The sequence below is a fragment of the Ammospiza caudacuta genome, chromosome 2 (assembly GCF_027887145.1).
Source record: "Ammospiza caudacuta isolate bAmmCau1 chromosome 2, bAmmCau1.pri, whole genome shotgun sequence".
Lineage (NCBI taxonomy): Eukaryota > Metazoa > Chordata > Aves > Passeriformes > Passerellidae > Ammospiza > Ammospiza caudacuta.
The window spans coordinates 9,259,997-9,282,355 of record NC_080594.1 but is presented as its reverse complement, the minus strand read 5'-3'; the positions used below and the strand labels follow the sequence as shown (position 1 = coordinate 9,282,355).

Here is a 22,359-nt window from a genome sequence, read left to right as displayed (position 1 = left end):
CATATTTTTGCAAAAATTCATACAGGAAATTAAGTAGTTTCTCCTGTCGCCCAGTCTAACATGGGCTGAACAAAAATTTGTATTTGTAAGTGGTTTATACTTTTGTCTACTTTATTTATTTGAAATAATCATTCTACATTTTTAACTAAAAATTAACATATTTTTAAAGAATCTCATTTAATTAGCAGAAAATGTAAGGAAATCTCACACTGCATTTACTAGAACTTTCATTTTCTCACACACAACTGTGTGCACAAAACGAAAAATCCACTCAGAGAAATCTGAAAGAGTACAACTCTAGAAAGACCTGCTGGATCAATCTTGACTTTATTGGTGCATCTCTTGATTTCTCCCACAAGAAAGAAAGTGGCGAAGTTATGAGGCATAGCCAAGAGAGTCTCTTTACTGCATCAGATTTATGACAAGCTGAAATCTATTACTTTCCCTTATAAACTCAGGCATATTTTGGGACTGACATTATTTTGAATTCTTTCCATATGATTAAAAGCTGACAGATTTTGAGGAGGGGGACCTGGATGATGCTTTCTCCAGAGAAACCTTCCAAGCTTGGTGATTCTGAGGCCACTAAAGAGACATCTCTGAACACATTATTAGAAGTACTTCTAGAAGTACTATTCTTAATAAACAAACATTGCTGCAAAAGACCTTCATGCACACTTGAAAACAGATTATTCAATGAAGTTCAAAGCTATAAACATGCAAGGCCACCAATCACACCAATTCAAATCAATCATCTTCTCTTGCTGTCTGTAGAGACAGTGCACAACCAACACCTCAGTGGGAGCACTTGCTTGATTCAAATATAAAACAAACTAAACTGAAATTTGCACTAATGGTGCACAAATCAAAGAGCAGACCAGTGCTGACCACTCTGAAAACACAAACTGCAAAGTATCTAGGATGTTTGTACTACCTAAAATGGAAAACATCTCCATTATTTAGCCTGTTAAATGCTGACTGATGTGATCAAAAATTACACTGAGCTTGCCAAAGTCAAGTAAGCAAGGTGAGTAACTGAGCATTGTCCTTCCAGCAGGTGTTATCTGGTGCTTCAGGAAAATGTCAACATCCCACCTAACAGAGATGGTTACAGCCCACCTGGAGTAACAAACAGCCCAGAGATCTGAAACAACACTGCCTCTGTAATCAGTATTATCCTAATGACATAGGCTATGAATGTGCAGAAGTTTGATTGAACTTTGCTGTAGACACAGCCTTCCTCCTCAAGTAATTTATTTTTCTTTTGCAAATATTCCATATCAAACCAAGATACACTTTGTAGACTTTGTGCCAGTCTATTTATACGGGCTAATTTAATGTAGATCACTTCACGGAGAGATAAACCCCAGCTGGGGGAACAAAAATATGTAAAGAAAGAAAAATAGCAAATAGAAGTGAACCTTAAGGACAGACAAGTTTCTCAAGATAACTAGATCTTCAAAAGACAAATGAAAAATAGTGGTAATAATAGAGATTAACAGCTCCTTTACTGGAAGTATGCCCAAGGCTGAGGTAAAAGCTAAGCACAGGATTCCATGAATAAAAGCCAAATATTCTCCCCTTCATTAAAATAAATTAAAATCTGTTCACATTATAGTTTCCCATTTTTAACTAAAGAGGAAAAAACCCCAGGCTATTTCTGTATCCTGCTTACCAGAAAACGATTAAATAAATGAGAAGTTACTGGATTTAAAATTAACTTTCTCTCCACTTAGTAACAGAAAAGCATGTTTGTATCATCTAATGACTAAACACAAATCAGTTTTGTCCTCATGTACAGTCTTTTGCAAACCACTTTGAACTAGAATCCAGGTATTTTGAACAGCAAGATTCCCTGCCTCCTTAAATTTATCATAACATCTATGCTGAAAGGGCAGCTAAAGGAGAATTCACATTACACTCCCTCCAAAATCTTCCAGTGCGTTACGAGCACTCGCTGCAGAGCTGCAGGGATTTGGCCTCTGCTGCACTAATGAACAAGTTTAGGTGCCCACAGTCACACCATAAAACCAACTTTCCCCAGGACATACACACTACGTCCCACAGAGACTTTTATTGGCTAACAAGTCTTATTTCACACCACCACTAATCCTTTCCCCTGAACGAAGCTGCAAGAGAAACAGTAATTCTCTACCCAGGAACCTTTTATTATGAATTAGCTCCAAATTATCAGGACTATTATTTTTCTAAACAAAATGGCAAAGCATGATCCAAAAGCATTTGTGTAACTTGACCATCCTAACAACCAGCACTGAAATTGCATGCTAAACAATATTTAGAAAAAAATTTACTACATTACCAAAAGAAACCATCCCACCTTATATTCCATGGCTGTCACAAAGAAACAATTACCTTCCCATCACCATAAAGCTGCTTCTCCCCACTGCCACAAAGCACAGCATCTGCCAGCATTCACTTTATTTCAATCCATAAAAAGGGAGAGAGCTTTCAGACAGTACTTTCCAACATATTTTGAATAAAATCCTCTTTCATAAAGAGTGCTTCTCTCCCTCTAATGAGCCCTAGTGCAGCACTATTCCTTCCCAAGTCTTGTTGTAGAGGCTCTCTTATTTCCGCACACATCCTGAAGTTCCTCAAGAAGGTGAAATCTGTACCATTTCCCAATCAAAGCCTTAAAAATAAAGCTGCAAAGCCCACCATAACTTTTTATAGTGGCCATATTACTTCTTTTATAGATGATACAGTAAATCTAAGATACCAAAAAAAAAATGCACAGGCCCATAAAAGACCTTTATTGTATGCAGTAATTGAAAATGTATTTTGTATTTTATTTTTTAAGGTAGAATTTCTCTGTGTATTAAATTAACAGAGTTTTGAACAGGACGCCTGAATAAATTTCTGCAGAATTTTTATTTAAAGTAAGATATGCACAAAACTTACATAATGCACATACATATGCTTAATTAAACAATTTAAATCATAATGCTAGTATGCATTTAATTTAGAAGACCAAAAGTATGTTGTATAAAAAGTTAAAATTTTATTACCTCAAGCAATTGTATCTATATGAACTCTGACATATCTTAATGTTCCATACAGTTGTTTCCCTCATAATTAAAAAAAGCAATGCCATGTGTTCCCAAGTGTCACAGTCTCCTAGACTTATAGGAGAGCCTACCTGTGAATTTTCATTTCCACCACAAACATATATTTCAGATTCAGTTTCAACTCATTAACTAGAAGACTGTCCAATACATCCATAGTGGGAACAATTAGATGAAAATAATCATCAGGCATTAGGCACACTAAGCCATGTATCTCAACAAATCATCTTAGCCAAACTAATACCCTCCAAGGGAAGTAATTATTATCTCTCCAAATCATTTACATAGACAGACAGAAGAACAAATAATTAAAAGTCAAGACTCAAGAGATCATTACTCTTAACATACCCTCCTGTGCTTTAGGTCTCAGCCAGTGTTGCACTTCGAGCCAACACTTCACATCATCAGGAACAATAACCTGTTCACTTTCAGAGGGGCAGGAGTCACCAAAAATTTTTAAAAATATAAATCCTTGGAAATAACACATGCACAGAATTTTACCTAGCTTGGACGGACCCATTAGAAAGAGTTTCCTTGGTTTCTTCTAGGTAACAATCCTATTTCCAGGCCTGCCCTGTTAGTGGCCTTTCCTTCCCTCCCTAAACCCTCTGGGCAGCTTCAGGAGCCTTTGTTCCCAAGTTAAGCCCCTGCCCTACACTCCGAAGAATACCAAAACCCTGAGATCCAGAGGAGAAGACATAAGGTGGCTGATTAAGGACTAAAACTGCAGGTACAACAAATAGCATTGTCAGAAAACAGCTACAGTTTGAGGGGCCCCCAGAAAAAAGGGGAGAGAGGAGAAATGTGAGAAGGGATGAAGCCCTGAGGGACTGGCACCTTCAGCCACTGGGCAAGACGCTTCATTTTCTTACAAGATCCCAGCTTGATATGATGAAGCTGAGTGCCCACAGGCTGAAGAATAAAAAAACTTTACCTGCCTTGTGCTGTGCACACATCAAGAGAATTTTAAACAAAATCTGCTGAGCAAGACTGGTGCATAACCAGCTCCTTTCAACTGTTTCCTGCTCTTTTGGTGGTCTATGGCTTTTACAAGATGCCATCAAGATGAATTACAGACAGAGACAGTAACTAAAGTCTGGTGAATAGTTAATGCCTTTGGATGCAGACCACAGACCAATTCAAACTTTCTGCTCTCCTCTTTAACTCTAAAGATACCACACAGAGCTTCATGCAGTCTTGTCTATCAGTTCATTTCAATATACGAATACCTCAAGGAAACATTTAAAAAAAACCTGAACAAATACAAATGCCAAAACTTTAAAATACACATTTCTTCATTTCAGTATGATATGACCAAAGGAAATAAAAGTCCCAGTGAAAGAAAAGCTTATTTGAGGCTACTGCTTTTCCAACAACACTTCTCAAGTTCTCTTCTGCCTCTTGTGCTTTGCTTGAATTCAGTAAAGAATAACAGTATTTCTTCAAGACATTAATGTTTCTCAGGAAGCCTGAATAGTCTGAACAGCAAACTGCACACTTACTTTCTCATCCTGTGGCTTCCCTTACTGTAATCTTAATTGAAAAATAAATAACAGTACTGAAGTAAACTCTGGTGCTGATTTAACTTCCCAGAGCAGTATGAAAGCTTAAGTACAGCAAAATAAGCAGGGTTTTACCTACTGATTTACTTCATAGGCACAGAATTGCTTATACTTGTTTCAAGCTGTGGCTGTGGTCAGGGTAGTACACACATATATAGCTTAATGGAGAGAATCCCTGCATCTACAGTCACGGAATTACAGTCCTCGTTGGCATTTCTATGCTGTAGGAGTTGACTTGTAGCCTCAGGTTAACTCTAAACATTTGCATTAATAAAACTACACTAGGTTGAGCAGAAGTCTCATGTATCCCAAGCTTTTGAAACCCGGAATAATCTGTGCAACTTTTCTGAGCCTGTTCCAACTTTCCAATGTCCTTTTTTGAGCACAAGTGGATTCAGTAACCATCTCACTGGTGAGTCACCTGTACTTTATCTCTGTACTTGTATTTCACAGCTCAATTAACAATCTTCTTAGACTATCTAATGTGATTCCAGGCCCTGTTAGGCATAACTCCCTTAACAGACTACGGTCCCATAATGCAAAACTTCTGAAAATATACCTTTCATGTTCAGACATATGATGTGGCATTTCAATGCAAGCATATATGTGCCAGGCCATTCAGTTCAATTATGGAGAGTGGACTTAGCTTTACCACTACTGGTTTTATCAAGGTTTTTTATCTTGTTTATCTTACTTGTCTTATGTGCAAATCCTGCAAATTGTGACTGATGATGATTGGGTAAATGCATTTTGAATTATTCACATCTACTCTTTCCACCTATATCTACCAACCCAGTGGGTCTGTGTATGTGTGTTTAGGGGAAAGGGTCACTGCTTGACTCTTTCCACAAAGCAGTCAGATAATTTGAAGAAAAGTAAGTCAATTTTTTACCATTAGTTTACACTGCACTTCTATGGACAAGCTCTACTCACGCTCATCTAATCCCCTAGGAAGACTGGTTTAAATCAGGTTTCTTTTTGTCATAATTGAAGTCAGGAAAAAATTAAGCTTACTTTCTTCTTTCCAGTAACAAAATATTTAACTGATGACAGCACACTGAAGGAGCAAAACCAGGGACTGTAACTGCTAATTACTGCTCCCATTCTCTACCCTCCCAACTTTGAAGCTCTGCATCTATTCCATGACATAGAGCAGAAATATGCATGAGTTGCAATTCCCCCTCTACAACAGGGATAACTAATTGACAGCCTGAAGGCCGAATCCAGCTCTGCAAGACGGTTTTTCCTGGATCCCACGATGGCCTAGAGCAAAGACTGCACATCATGTACTGTGCTAAACAATTTGCTTAGCCCACAGGAGAGCGGGAAGGAGAGAAAGGGAGTGAGGAGAAGCGGGGTGTGGGAGGAACAAAAGAACGTGGGCGATGGCTGAGGGGCTGGAATGGAAGTGTAACAGTTCCAGCACTTCCCCACGTTCCCAAGCTGCCTGTCCAGAGAGCAGCCTGTGTGGGGCAGAGCTGGAGCAAGCTGGGTCCTTCACAGCATCTGCCCCAAACTGGGCTAAGCCAGAGGAGGCACCACAACCACACAAGGTTCTCGAGCTCACACACCTTCTGTGATGAGCTTTTCAGAGAGAGTTTCGCCAGACCAGTAGGTAATATAATATAAATAACATAATCAGGGTAATATAAATAACAAGTAATATAGGTAATATAATATAAATAACATAATCAGGGAGCTCACACACCTTTTGTGATGAGATTTTTAGAGATAGTTTTGCCAGACTTACTAACATAATCAGAGAAGATCATGAGTAAATAGGTGCCCCAAAAACCACTACAACAAACAGGGCAGCACCAGTCCTGCATGGGGACTACAGTCTTTCCTACAGGAGATCACACTGCCAGAGCAGATAGTCTGGAAGTTCCTGGCCTGCACACAAATCTTCACATCATCTATCACAGAACCACAGAATAAACTAAGCTGGAAAAGCCCTCTGAGATCATTAAGTCCAACCTCTGATCTAACATTATGTTATCAGCTAAACCATGGCACTGAGTGCCTCACTGAGTCCATGTAACAAAGCAAAGGGTCTGAATTTTAATTTTGACACCATTCCTGAGCATGAGTGAAACTAAAATCAACAACTCTCATCTGCTTCTGCAGGAGCAGTCCTAAGCCCAGCAGGAACACAATAAACTGAAAGAAGAAAAGCAAGTGTCCCTGTTTCCAGCATCTTTTACAGCACCTATCTATTTCATGTTTTGGCCTCTGCTGTCCGGGCAGCAGAGGGTTAAAGACTCAATCATCTTGATATATTCATCTGAGCCATGAGCAGCTGGCAGGGAGAGAACAAAAAAATAAGGAGCCCCATTGCCATAGAGAATCAGCAATACAGGCTCTAGAGGAATAAATCCAGGAAAATGGAAAATTACAAGTTAGAGAACTCATTTTTTATCCCAGCACCACCCAAAAGGGGTAATTTTTGGAACATTTCAAAGGGTTTCCAAAGTTATTTGCAGTTAGTGCTAAAAATTGCTATGAAACACTTCAATTAGTCCTTAAAACAGAGCAATGAAGAGCAGTCTTGTGAGGAACAAACAGAACTACAAGAGAGTTCCCAATCTCTCCTGAGCTGACAGATTTTTTGTGACTGTCTGAAATGAAGATTTAATTTCTTCCTGCCCCAGTTTTTGTGTCTAGAAAACAGCAACAGCAAGACCACCTTCATTCCCAAATATGGGGACATTTAAATATTATAAAACACCTTCAAGAACTTCTTTTGAAACACCTACTTATAAATAGAGGAGAGAGGACTTTTCATGGTATTCTTGCAAAAGGAAAACAATGCTAAGGTGCTGGAATAGAAGTATCCCTTGATTATCTTTCTTCTGTATAAACACAAAACTTTACTTAAGTGAAATAACCTTTATGATTTCGTTTTCTACTTTGGGAAAATATTGTGACTATTTTTGGGTGTAAAAACCTAATTATTTCAGTTACCATGTTAAAATGAAATAATTTGCAATGCTTACCATCACACTTTTATTAATATCAAAGGATTGGTTCATCCCATTCAGAGTGAAAATCTCATTTATGGAGATTTTTATTATATTTTGCTAGCCAATTCCATGATGGCAGTTTTAAATATTTCAGTGGTTGCTTCTTCAGTAATTATTACTACAAGTCTAATACATTTTATTTTGTGAAGAAACTTCGCTATCATATGAAGTATCTTGCCAAAAATGCTGCTTGATGCCTACTTATGAAAAGACAAACCTTTACACTGGATTTTATGTTCATTCAGAAAGTGAAACATAGCTAAGTTTTTATATATTTTTGAGGAAAACTTAATCTATTAAGAAACCAAAATCATAGCTATTACAAAGACCAGTCTAAAAGACACCACTTTAAAAAAAATCTCAGCAAATTTACTTTATCAGCAGAGCCTTTTCTGTTTTAAAACCACATCACACACTACACCAAAGAACTAATTCCACTAATAAAACTGGAGCCATACAAATTCTCTTCAGATAAAGATGTCTAGAAGAGAGACTTGCTAGTGTCTGATGAAAAATTTAAGAACAGCATGGCATTCAAGGAATCTGCTTAATTATTGCCATCTTACTCTTGCAGGATTTTTTGTCTAAGTATTCTCTGTACTTTCAGATGAAAAAAATCATTCATTTATTTTAACATCAGAGAAAAGCCTGCAGGTTTTTTACAAAACAATCTATCACAAGTATTATTGTTGAGTAAGGATAAGTCATTGATCTGAAAACCAGAGTTTTAACACTAACAGTTTCTGCCAGGAAAGCATTTACTAACAGGAATTGAGGAACAAAAGCAACCAAAAATGCCTTTGCATCTGGAAATGGTTACCAAAATGGCAACTATGTATAAAGTAGCCCAATCACATAACCCTAAGACTCTCTTTTTTTCTTTTAAAAGCAAGTGTTACAAAAAATATTTGACACACTTCCCCCTTTTTTTCCTTAAGCTCAAATATTTTAAACTTATAAATTAATTGAAAACTAACAAACAAGATTTTTGTGCATGTTTTTTTCCCTCCACCTTATTGTGACCTTTTGGAATTGAATTATATAGCATGTGTGTATAGGTAAAAAAATTAAATTTCAGTCTAGCCAGCTCTAACACCCAGCTCCTCTCCCCAACCAATTTTGATAGCACGGAAGCACAAAGAAGCCCAGTTTAGAGAGTCCACATGTGTTTAATCTTTGATTAATTGAACAAAAACTAAGCGCCTCCAGACATATTTCTTTTAATCACAGGAAAGATATCTTTCCAGTTGCTTTGCTAGCAGGAGAGAGTCAGCAGATGTGTGCCTGGTCTAAAGGGAATTTCTGCTTCTCTGGAGAGCACAGTTTAAATAGGAGAGGAACAGACATATGCTGACTCTGCACTGCTGGGCAGATGACGTAGAGAAGCATCCACCACCTCAGGGAGTGCAACGGGGCAGTTTTCAAATTAAATTTCTTTCAAATTCAAAGCCATCAGCTGAAATCAATTTACATACAGGATGCAAGTCAAGTCAGACAGTTCTCATCAAAACAGCTCACAGACACAAAGATGCAAATCTGTCTTTGTCAGCATTATGATCTCAAACACAGGTTTTAACCTCATGACAGTAAAAAGGAAAAATAAAAATTAATGTCTTCAAAATTTTAAACAAGACTGATTTTTGTTTTCTGGGGAATGATAACTCAAATTAATATTTCATTAATATGGACTATTTGCCGAATATTCTCAATTCATATACAAAATGTATTGGCACAATACAAATTTATTTCCAAATATTAAATCAGAAGCACGTCTTTAAGAACTTCAGAAAAACTTTTTTTTAAAGTGTCATACTGGGGAAAAAAGCATCAGAACAACCAATGGACTAGTCAGCATTTTACTTGTCTGACTTTATACTTCTGCCTACAGGCATACATCCTGTATCATCAGCTAGGAAATGGAAACTCTTACAAAAATAGAAATGATCTTCACTTCATCTAGTTCTACCAAGATGTCTTGGGGGAGGAGGGGAGGAGGTGGGGGAAGAAAGATCAAGAGTCTAAAGCAGAAATTGGGAGAAAATGTACTAGACACCTCTTAGATGAAAACACCATATAAAGACTCCCTTGGACCAGAGGAAGCTCACAACCAGAAAAGAAGAGCAGACAGCCAATGGTCCCAGTTAATTTGATAACTTGCATTAAGGAGCTCCCTCTGAACTCTGCTCAATCCTTCCAAGCCCAGAGGCGCACGCACAGAGGCTGGAAATGCCATGGGAAAAACAAGCATCAGACACTGAAATCAAGCATCATACACTGTGGTATCAAAATGGCTTTTCCCTTCTTCAAGCAATTAGGACATCTGCCTTTATTTGCATTTACACTCAATGTTAAGACTCCAAATTGTTTTCCACAGGCTTCTGAATACCAAAACTAAGGAGAGCTTTGGTATCAATTCACTATGTTAGCTGGATTCAGGAAAAACACTTAAATACTTGTATCAGGCTCATGCTTGATATAGTAGGAGCCTTCAACCTGAATAAATTCAATCCCATTTTTTTCTTTGAAACCAACAACTTGATGACAAAATGTGCAAACCAAAGCTTCCACTCATTTGAAGAGCCAGATTCCCCAGTTTTGGTTCAAGGTTTCAGATAATCTTTTACCCATCAGAGCTGCCATTCCACAAGAAGACTGGCACCACATTGTTTGATTTATGAACTCACTGAGCTGCACAGCAATTTCTGGCAAGACTATAAAACATCTAATTTTGCTTAATCATCCATCCCAGCATGGCTGCTGTAACATCCCAAATTACTCATCAGCTTAAGAATAATCTGTTTATTCACAGTATCAGAACCCATCAAGAACTGTACTCCAACTTCCTCTGTTCTGCATAGTTTCTGGGAAAATACAGACATGTAAGAACAGTTTTCAGGCCAATTGTGCATTATTTTGTCCTGATCTTGGCAGGAGTAAATAACTGCATTAAATAGGAATCTTTTATTTATGTGCTTTGTTTTCACAGTGGTTGAAAGTCTCATGTAATAGCATCCATGAAAAATTTTCGGTTTTTAAGTTTCATTGTAATCCATTGACAGTAACACTCACCTGTGAACTGTTTTGATGCAGAATTAGCTATAATGCTCAAATATGTTGACACACATCTGCAATCAAAGGCTCTTAGTCTGCTTCCAAAATCCAGTGCATCTTAGCAGTTCAGGTGTACTACGGAAGAGGCTTCCAAACATCCCAACAGAACAACCAAAATCCTAAAATACAAATCTCATGGTCTTTAAGACTATTAAGAACTAACCTTACAAACTTCCCAATACACACAAGTTGCATTTTACATAATAAACATGGAAATTTCCTTTAATAATAGACTTAGACATAATAAAATGAAGTTCTGCCATACCAAACTTAGAGGTAGAAGCATATTTAAGCCATAGCTTTTCCAGTCAAGCCTCACTGTTTTAGTTTTCTGTTTCTAGACTGTTTTATGGTTGTTGTTGTTTTCAAAACCTTAAGAGTTTTGTTTTTCTTAAATCTGTACATAAGTTTATTCCTTAATGCATACATTAACCTTATAACCACTTCTACAGCATGCACAGCCAGTAATTCTATTATTTTATCATTTATTTCATGAGTGCAGACAGAAGACTCATAGAAGACAGATCTTTTTTGTGATACCTTAAAACCAACCACACACTTGAAACAAAGCCCTGACTTTTGTGAGACTTTGCCAAATCAAACTGTAAACACCATAAACAGCACATGGGTGCCTCAAATGATGGAAGTTCTGATAAGTACCCAAAATCTTTTATTCGTTGTCATGGAGCTGAAGAAGGGAGTTATTTGTCCCACTCTTTTAACGTGCCAATGATTACACATAAGGTCCATTTATACAAACATTGTTTGAATTTTGACAATACTGCATGATTTGCAGGTAATACTACAATCAATAACTCAGGAAGGCTGTATATTGCCTAAAATCAATGCAAAGTGAGAAAGGATTTTGCAGCTAATTGAGCAGCTCATATTCTGCATAACAGGAAAATGAACTACAGGGAAGTCATCACTGATCTTCAGACTCTATAATATATAATTGTAACAAAGCATTTTTAGAACTAGAGCCATCATCTAGTATGCACTGGAAATTATGTTATGATGATGAAAAAGTTACACATGAAAGAACCATGCCAAATACCTTGGTAATAAATATACCCCTTCTCTAAAAACTCGCTCTGACAAAGCAATGTGTGAGGGGAAAGAACTTGTGGCAAAAGAGAAGTTTGTCTCAGAGAAATATGATTTGAAAAACAGATTTGCAGAGTCTCCGACTAACAAATATAAACAACTTGATTTCTATTTGTTTTTTTCTTAACAGCCTGAAAAATCTTTAGAGTGAAGAGAGGAAGATGAATATACCCTTGCAGCTATTGTTGCCACTCAAAATGAGCAGGCTTCTACAAAATTGTCACTTAACAGACATCCACAAGATCCACAAATACAATTTTCCTCAAAATGGAATAATGTTAAAAATAATTAAAATTGAAACAAACTATCACACACCAGTAACTGAATTTGGTCTTAATCAGGTGGATCCATTCACCAGACAATCCTGAGAGATTCAAGCATGTGAAGCAGCTTGCAGCCACTTTCTAGTCTGCTAATGCACTTTTTCAAAACTGCTTCTATTTCCCTACTCTGAAAAATGACTTTGTTTTCCAACTGTTTGTGTGATAGCCAAAACAGTCTTCAGCCTTTACTCTGAGGATGAAGTATGATTCCACTTTCTTCTGCCACCTGTAAAAGCTGACATTTATAGAGAGAATTACCCAGCTTCATTTTGACAAGGACATGCCCTTTCCCCGTTCCTCAGGACCTTTCACCACCCGAGAACGTGTCACTGGTAGGCAGTAATCCAAAACCAGTTACATTCCTCCAAAACAAAACATGGAGCTAATTTAAGGAGGTCTCCAGTGATCAAAAGGCCGAGTTCAGGAAGTCAGGGAGAGGGAGGGAAGCAGACTTGGAGCAGTCTCAGTCTGGAGGATGCCTCCAGCCTGACTATCCCATTGCTCAGCCCTTCTGGGCTGCACTGCAGAGACTGAATACTTCTGCAAATCAGCTCTGAACACATACAGCCAGTCCTCATTTCAAGCAGTTGTGGAAATGGGATTTTAAATACAGAGGAAGCCAGTCAACTAAAAAAAAATAAATCCCCCAGTTAGACAGGATCACTTCTTTGACTGACTTGTGATTCACATTTTATGCAAATTTATCTCCTTCCCATTTATCACAGATCTAAATTACAAAGATAATGTCAGGCAATACTAAATTACAAAGCTTCTTTGCACAAAGCTTTGCAACAGAGAGTAGTTTTACTCATCTCCAAAGTGTCTGAAAGATTTTAATTCCTGAAATATCAAGTGGCTGGCTAAAGAACATGTTTGGTAGATTTAGGATACCACTCTTCACCAGCCAGAGGATCACCTTATTTTTAAGGATTTTTAGGGGATGGGACATGGTTTCAAAGAAATAACCAAAGAAACTTAAGCAAATACAGATGCACAAATATTTTATATAAAATAAAATATGATAGTGGAGAAGATGTAACAAATCCTTAATGCTGTGATTAGACACAAAACACCTTCAAACATTCTGGAAGGGTCACAAGAGCCACAGATTGAATGAGAGGCTTATTTAATTCAATTTGCTGATAATAAATGTTATTTAGGTCATGTTCAATGGTATTAATTCAGGACTAACACTATCATTACTTAGATATATATCAGTGGAAGAAAATGCAGCATCCTCTGGATTAAATGACATGCAAATGTCAGTCAAGTCACCAAGGAGAGGCTGATGACTAGAAAGTGACAAAGCAGATGGAAAACCATCTTCAATTCTGATTTAAGTCACTACTCCCCTGTGGTAATCAAATCTAAAGCTGCTTTGAAAGTTCCTAAAATACACAGGTATTTAAAAAAAGATAAAACAGCTTTTAATACAGTGCAATCTTCTGAAATCTGTAGCTTTGAAATCCCCAGACATTTCCTTCTTTGCAACTGTGGAATCTAAGAACAGTGTGCTTAAGGAAGATGTCCACCCGACGACACAGGCAACAAATTCACTTTGTGGATTAATCCCAAAAATGAGCACAGGAACTGCTTAAAAAGTTGAAAAATAATTGCATGAAGGCATAACAGACACGAAAACTTACTTTAGTATTAACCTGAATCTAAAGTAAAGTGTAAAACATCCATTGGAAAGCAAAGGAACTTTGTCTAACAATGTGTTACTATGTGAGATGATGGAAGGAAAGTGATAAATTTCTTATCACATTGTAAAACAAACTGGTGCAGACATGAGCTGCCTCTTCCAGTCAAGAGTTTGCAGGTAAACTGCAGAACATGATGCTGTTTCCTGTTTCACAAAAGGTTTCTGGTTAAAATTGTAGCATCAAAGCATATAATGAGTACTCTTAATCATCTTCTGTACTGTGGAAAGAAGAAACCAAACAAAGGCAATTTGACTCTGCAAACAGAAAAAATTAAACCAGAACATAAGGATTTCTAAACCAGCAACTGTGTATGACTAGAGGCATACAAATGTAAATGCTCTGGGGCTCGGCACAGGTGTACTGAGAACCAAACAGAGCAGTTTGCTGATTTGCAGCAATCCCCCGTGAACGCAGCTCCAGTTCATAATGATGACAGCATTACACCTACAACGCAGAGCTTTTTAATTTAATGCAAATTTATTCCACCAGCCTTCAACTCTTTCCTTGTTCCTCACCTCTTCTGTGCTATTTAAAGTGGTTTGGTGCTATTGCACTGTCACATCACTACCTTTCTACTAAAATAATAACCTTTACTGTAAAAGTTCTTTGTCTACGATGTCCTGGTATGCAACTGAAACTGTATATCATTATACCTACAAATCCTATTTCCAAATATAGATTGTGGGTTTTTGGTTTTTTTTACAGGTTGTTGGTGGTTTCCAAGGGCAAGTGAGTTCCACTTTGAGGAGTATTAACAATTTAATGCTACATTATTGTTAAATGGTGTACATTTACACACTTTAAAGAATTTTTTTATATCACTAGTTGGCTGAAGCTCTTAAAAAATTTGTGGCAATATCAATATTTTGCATTCAGATCCTGTTGGTAAGCCTCTATACTATAATCACATGAAAACTATTTGATCCAGGGGTGACAAACACATTTAATAGCTATGTACCAGCTGAATTGATGCATGCACAGTGCATCCATCACTGAATTCCACCTCACATTTCTGGGCTCTGATGAGAAGTGTGGAAGCACTACGTGCACTTCAACATCACTTCAAGGTACACCACAAATGAAAATAGCGTGAAACAAGCACAGAACATTAAAACCCTTCTAAGAGCCAGCATGAAGTGCTATAAATGAAACAGCAATTAGATAAAAATCAAGACCTCAACCATTAATGCCCACTCAAAATTACACTTACAAGATACCAGATACGGCATTTGGGAGTAACGAGTATGATTCAAACAGTTTACACATTTACTGGATAAGCATACTTCCACTGATTACTTTTATCACTAAAGTGGTTAACAAGGAAACAGCATGATCTTAATCACGTATATCTATGCTGTTGTATGTGAAGCTTGAGAGCTTTCTGGTGTAGTTACAAAAGTTCATGGGATTGTCTTGAACGTGACAGACCAGACAGAGGGCTCAAGCAAATGCACAAATTCATAATCTATTTCCTTAGCCTGCTGTGAGACTTATGAAAATCTGCAAACCCTTCTTCTAAAACTATACACAACGGTAGCACTTAACCTATCTAAGAGATAGGAGCCTCTTCAGAGCTCCTTAACAACATGAATCATTCAGTCAACAGAGATCAGTGTTTCCAGAGTGACTCACCCAGTTCTGTGCTGCTCTTCAACAGGATACCAGGTGAATTGCTACACATCACAAAGGAAGCCTATAAAAGCCACTTCAAAATAGATATCTAACTTTGAATTGCAAGGCTTCCTCTCTTACTTTATTAACCTCCAAAATGGATTTTTTTTGACCTACATTTGGCCCTCCATACGAATGCTTAAACCACTTTAATGTACACTCTCTTCCTCTGCAACAAGTAGAGTTTAAAAGATATACAGGAAGAGATAAGCATTACAAAGTGATGTGAACATACTTGACTGCTCCTTCCGTTGGCCACTACTTAAAACCAGAGAGATAACTGTGAGCCAGTTCTTTTAGAGAGCAAAAAAAAATTAATTTTGTCTTCCTAAATCTGCCGTTTCTCTTTCCATTGCTTATTTGTGCAACAACTACCCTGTTAGATCAAATCCTGGCTATCCTGTCTCCTATTACATACTGTAAATTGCATGGTTATCCGGAGAGGAAAAAACATGTATAAACTGAAACTAATATACAAACTCTTCCAAACATAAAGCAATCATAATTTCACAGAAGCATAAAAGTAGCAAGAACGCACAAAATCATCTGAATTTCTCCAATGACATGATACAACTCCTGATTCCCCTTCTATTTTCCTATCTCTGTATAAATAATAATTAACCATGTAATTCCTTCATTGCTTTCAAGTCACTGCCTCAGAGGCAGCACACACTTATTTTTATCTTCAAAAAACATCAAAGCAAGCGGCTGTTACCGAAGGGGGGAGGAGGGAAACGCACTTACTTGCCACCTCCAGCGATGCATTATGACTCACAGCCTCCCCCAGGTAATTCCTGGCCACACACACATAGACCCCTTCGTCCGGCCGGCTCTTGCGCCCGTGCACGATGCGCAGGAAAAACAAAGATCCGCTGGGCAGCAGCATGCGGTGGGAGCGCGGGTCATCCTTGTCCGTCTCCACCCTTTCACCCCCCTTGTACCACTCGATGGTGGGCGTGGGCCTTCCCTCTGCCTTGCAGTTCAGGGTGGCTGGCTCTCCTTTGGAAACAATCAAGTCCGAGGGGTGTTCCACGATGCGAGGCGGGAAATCCTCCTGTCGAAGACGGGAACCTGCAAGATAAAAAAACCAAAGTTTTCTTAGGAAATCACTGCCAGGTACAGTCACGGTGTTTTGCAAAACAGCTACTTAACCATCACCTCGCAGCACAGCATTTGACAAGAGCAGCTATTAACATCCTAAAGTACACAAAAGAAAACCTTCACCATGTGCAAGGTTCTCCCAAGTGAGTATGTTCAAAAGCATTTTTTCAAGAGGGGACCTAATACCAGAGGACAACCAGATTCCTATATCACATCCATCTTTACATGGATCTATTCATGTACATAAATTTATACATACATGCATATGCACACCTAGAACTACAAAAACTAGTCCTGCAGACACTCCGCAGAGATCAGACCACCTCAACCAGCAGAACTGGTACTTCTAATCCATAACCCATAGCCAACCTCATGCAACCTTCTGGAAGGGCCATTAATTCATGCAATGTCTACAGAGTAACTCTAACATTTCCACTGCTCACAGAGTTGCTTTATTTCACTTGTACCATCATATCTTAAGTTCCATGTTAAGTAGTGCCATAGAAGTATAATTCATGGAGGGCCTGAATGCTTCCTATGCCTCGTGCACTGGGGAAAATTTTTACTTGACAAAATTCTAGATGTCTCCAATCTAGAAAAAACTGTGAGGCAAGAGTATCCATAAAAGAAAAAGTTACAAGCAAATAAGATACTCTCCTAGACAAGGTACTTCTAAACAAGATGCTCTTCTAGAAAAGCATTCAATTTCAGGCTATTTAAAAATTCAAGCTGATAATTCACACTATTTAAAAATTCAACTTGCATAAAGAAAAAAATAAAAACAGAAAAGACAAAAAAAAAAAAAAAAAAAAAAAAAAAAAAAAAAAAACCCCAAACAAAACCACAAAACAAATGAAAAAAAAAAATAAAAAAAAGCCCCAAAACCCAAAAAACCCCAAACAAACAACCCCAGTAATAGTCTGCATAGATATATACCACAGATAAATACGATAAGCTACCAGGTACCAAAGAATTCCAAATTTGGAACAAACACCTACCAAAACTTTCAAGGTTTTTAAATGTTGACTCAATTTCCAATTATTGTTTTCCTTATTTTCATCTTTCTTGAAGCACAACTTTGACATGGATAAGAATTAATCTCTTGGGTCACTAATTCCCGATTATTAAAATCTCAGATGCCAAGATTCTTTATTAACATTAATAACATGAGGTTTGAACAGCTGCGAAGCACCAGAAACACAAGATCTATTCACTGCAGGTTAATAGACCATGAACTGATGTGGAAACAGGGAAAGGAGACAAGAAGAGGAGAGGTCCAAGATTTGCTGTATTAAATATATGCTAAATATGTGATACAGGCATATATATTTTGTTTTATGTATAAAAAATAAAACTATCCTAAAATGTACAATTTTCATTTTATTTCACACTTTCTTCAACTCAAGATAATTAAATGTTCAACTAATCAGCTAGCACTACCACACAATCAAAAATCTGTCAAGTATTGCCAGACTACACTGAAATACATTTGCATTCTGTATGTAGCAAAAAAGGGTAGTTTTACATGAACATTACTGATCATTAAATTGATCACAAAACATTTCAAACAACAATACACATCCTCTTCTGATAAGGTTTGGGTAGAACAAACAGAAGCCAGGGAGCTTCCAAACCCTTCTGCTGGCCCAAGCAGCCCAAGCCTGCACATCACACCAAAGACAAATTTTAAGCAGCACCTCCAGGAGGTTTTGCACAGGCCAAACCCAGAGAAAGGAGCCCAAGAAAACTGTGCCAACCAGCACTGCTTTTTGCAGCAGCTAAAAATGCCTCTAATAGACTTCTGTGCTCCCTGAGAGCACATCTCAGTCACTGCAAAGTTGCATCTGTGTCTACTCATCCCAAACTTTTCCACAGCTTTTGTGAAAAGCCCCTCATTGAATACTTCTGCCCTCACAAGTGCGTTGGCCAATTTCAAATCCCTCTTTCCAAGGTAAAAATGCCTAGAGAGGGATAAAAAACCTTATTTTGTTTATATTTTTACTCACTTCCTATGTAATGCCCAAGGAAAGGCGTTGAAACAAAGGATTACAGAGCTAAAATCAATTGCTCTTAAGATGCTCTGGAAAAATGAAAAGCCAATTTCAATGTAAGATGTTTAAAAGGCAGTTAAGAAGCCTTTTAAAAACCAAAGTTTTGACATATGCCAGTATGTACTGTGTTTGTATTTTCACAGGCAATTCTAGCTAGCCAGCACACAATTCAGTACAAGCCTCCTATTGTTTCTGTCAGCCTGGCCCAGACCACAAATAAATGAAATACCATTTTCAGATATATTGTATGCAAGCTTTCCACACTGACATTTAACTGGCTGTACGTGTACTTCAAGCACTGCACACAATGAAAGCATAAAGACTGACCTCTAAACTTTCTTGAAAACTGAGACTCCAAACCCTAGGCAGGGAAAAAAATCCTTCAGGATCATCCAGGAATGCTCATATATATTTTTATCTTTGCTGGATAATATTGGAGAGGATAAATAACAGAAATGTCTATTAATTTATTTCTTTTTTTAATCTTAGCACTTTGTAAAGTCACATTCCTCTAGCAAATTTCATAGCACTGCTTAGATCAGACAGGGATAAAAGTTGCATGATTAGTTGACTGGCACATACTGAGCAGTAAGCACAGATTTAGTGACAACTGCCTGAGGGGTATGATGGCCTTGACAACCAAGTTATAATCTTTCTACATATCTACACTTTTTCTTTTTGTTTCATCTTCCTTTTTTTTCAGCTAGTTATTTAAGCTGCATTTACGTTTTATTGAGAAGAAGCAGCTTCAATTATCAACATAAATCTTAAGAGTGGGCACCAATCCCATAATTTTCCTGTCAAAAACCCTTCCCAGATGTTTGATAAAAAAAGAGAAAAATGAAGAAACTCCAAAAGCTGAGCACCTTATTCATACTGGATCTGCCATGAAATACACAACAGAGCTGCTGTTACTTTTCCCCAAAGATGACAGCACTAGGAACTAACCAACTTGTGTTCTTGCTTTTATTATGATTCAAGTCTTTCATAAAAAGTCAATTGGATACCACCAATTAAAGTACCCCATACTAATTATTTCATGCTGCTGCTTAAAAGAACAATTATATGAAATCATGTTTCCAGTTTCTGGAAACTGTTGTGCTGCGCCACAACAATTTTTACAAGAATTCAAACAATGACATAAACAGATGTGAAGGTTCAAAGAAAACTTGCATTAGATAAATGACAAACTTGTAGAAGCTAAGATTTGCCTTTATTCCCTTAAAATATCCTGTTGGTAGCATATTAAAACAAAAGTTATTGATAGGGAGTGCATTTAAATATGAAAGCTGCTGATATCAGGGGTTCAAACACTGTGTACCCCTTTTGTACAAACAAATTCTCCTTTGGAGAAAAACAAAGAAATTTGTGCTATTGGCACAAACTGCATCAGTCCATCTAAACCTGAGCTCAGATGGATTTGGAAAACCTCATCTCCCAAGATCTATATATCTAAATAGTAATTTTTCATAAGCATTATAAAATACTGTGTGACAGACTGTATCCTTAGCCAAATTCCTAAGGGCCAGTACACTCCTGGCCCTGTTTCTTCTCCATTCCACAAAAACTGCATTTAACATTGATTTTCAGAGCACAAGAACCTTGGTCTTTTTTTCTCATTACTGAAACCCTATGTAAGATCTGAGAAACTGATTGAAAACCTAATTGCTATCAAAGTTATTAGGAAAATGCTAACAAACAAAACCAAAAAGTTAAAAAGCAGAGTTAGGAGATCCTTGGAAACAATTATACTTCATCAGATCATGAGAGCTCCCCCAATTCCCCAGTGTTTCCAATAGTAACTTAACCTCTTTCAGAAAGATTTTCAGAAATAGGAGGGGAGTATCTTTGCGGTTTTATGTCAGTTGATTGGAAAGATGCTCCATAAGTCTCTCGCTCTGGTGGTTAGAAATCTTTCCCTAATCCTCAGGTTAAATACCTGAAATTACTCCCAAATAGTAAATACCTTGTTCTTCTTGTGCTGGAGGTGCCCTATAATTCAAATCTCTCCACAAACTTCTTGGACTTTTATGCCTTTGATATACAAATTGCAACCTCTTCCTTTTTTACCAGCCTCTTGGATTCTGTGTTGTTGCTGCTCTTAGAAGTCATAAAACTAATTTCATCTAGTTTTCCCCTCATAAGATTTGTTCACCTTTTCCTTGACTCAAATTCTAGTTTATCCTTTTTGAAGATGGAAGATCCAAACCATTCATACTCCAGAGGCAAGCAGACTCAGTACTATTTGAAGCACACACTGCAAAACAATATCACATCATGCTACAGGGCAAAAAGAACTAAAGGATAAATCAAAGTATTTTTCTAAAAATGGCTTTTCTGCCCCTATACCTGCAGCTAACCTAACCTACTGAGTTTGCTTTGTTGCACACACAACAAATAATCTTCAAGGAAAAACAACATAACTAGGAAGATCCACTGAGATTTTGTCCCATTCATTTTCTTTCTCTCAACTTCTCCATTCTTTTAATATTCCTACTCTTTGTATACTACCCTTGTGCAGCTTCAATAAAACACCTGATTTCCTGAGCTTTGTAGCCTACAAGAACTGCATACTGAAAAGCAATTATTTTGACATTTCCAGGTTTATAGCCATCCTTCCATAACCAAAGACGTGAAGTAATTAATAAAGATAGTGATGCTGTGCCTATCTGGATTATCCCAATATAGTTAGAACAGAAATTTCATTGTCTAATTCTACTTTTCTATAAAGAAAAAGAGTAAAAACTGCATTTAACTGATATTTCTGAAACACTGACTGGAGAATAGCACTGGTATCACTTTGGACTAAGGAAGTGTGACTTTGACACAGAGTTTTATTTACAAAAGCTGTTCATTTCTATCACCTGAACACTAAACATATATTCCAGAAAAACAAAGTTACACTTTTCACCTAAATCCTGCCATTACTTTGCACAGTCATAGCTCCTTTAAAAAGATGCCATCTTTATGAACAAAAATGTTCCCCTGCAAGTGAGGGAGTATTTGTACACTAAGGAGGAAAAGGCATAGCTGGAATGCTACAGCACTGTCACATCAGCTGATTAATGCCCACCCGGGACTGCAGGTTTATTGAAATGCATTTCAAGACATGGTAAATGGTTCCAAACACTCATCTGGGAATAGGTCCAGTTCTTTTCAATAGATACCATAAAATGTGACAAGCAGGGCTCTCACTTTGGATCAGCAGAACCTGCAGCTATCCTATGTCTTCCCAATGAAGAGAAATGCTCTATGTCTTTCTCTGAGAACACAGTGGAAAACAGGTGAGAAAGATGTAAATAAAAACAAAAGCCCTGAACACTACCTGATCACTCCCACCACAAAAATCAGTGATGTTCCCTGAAAAAGAAGTTGTTCTTATTTCAGTTTACATCACCATGTCAAGGAATCCTTTTGTTTCCCTCCTCTAATCGCTATTGAAATTTCATTGATTGATGAAGTTAATAACAGATTTTTATTTTAATTATTTCTCCTGCTAAGGGATATCTTTTGTGTAAGCAAAATAATTTCCTTTAAAAACAAAATCTGATTGCAAAATGTGGGCCCATGGCTTTTAAAATAAATCTGTAGACATCCACAAAACATTTTTCCCACTCA

General features: G+C 37.4%; 1 protein-coding gene across 1 annotated transcript in view; it reads right to left on the bottom strand.

Annotated features, from left to right (window-relative positions):
* Positions 1-22,359, bottom strand: part of ROBO1 (roundabout guidance receptor 1) — a 293,397-nt gene that overhangs the window by 234,614 nt on the left and 36,424 nt on the right. Inside the window, exon 2 of the mRNA XM_058800512.1 lies at positions 16,334-16,660. Coding sequence (XP_058656495.1) covers positions 16,334-16,660 — 327 coding nt within the window. The remainder of the gene's footprint in view (positions 1-16,333; positions 16,661-22,359) is intronic.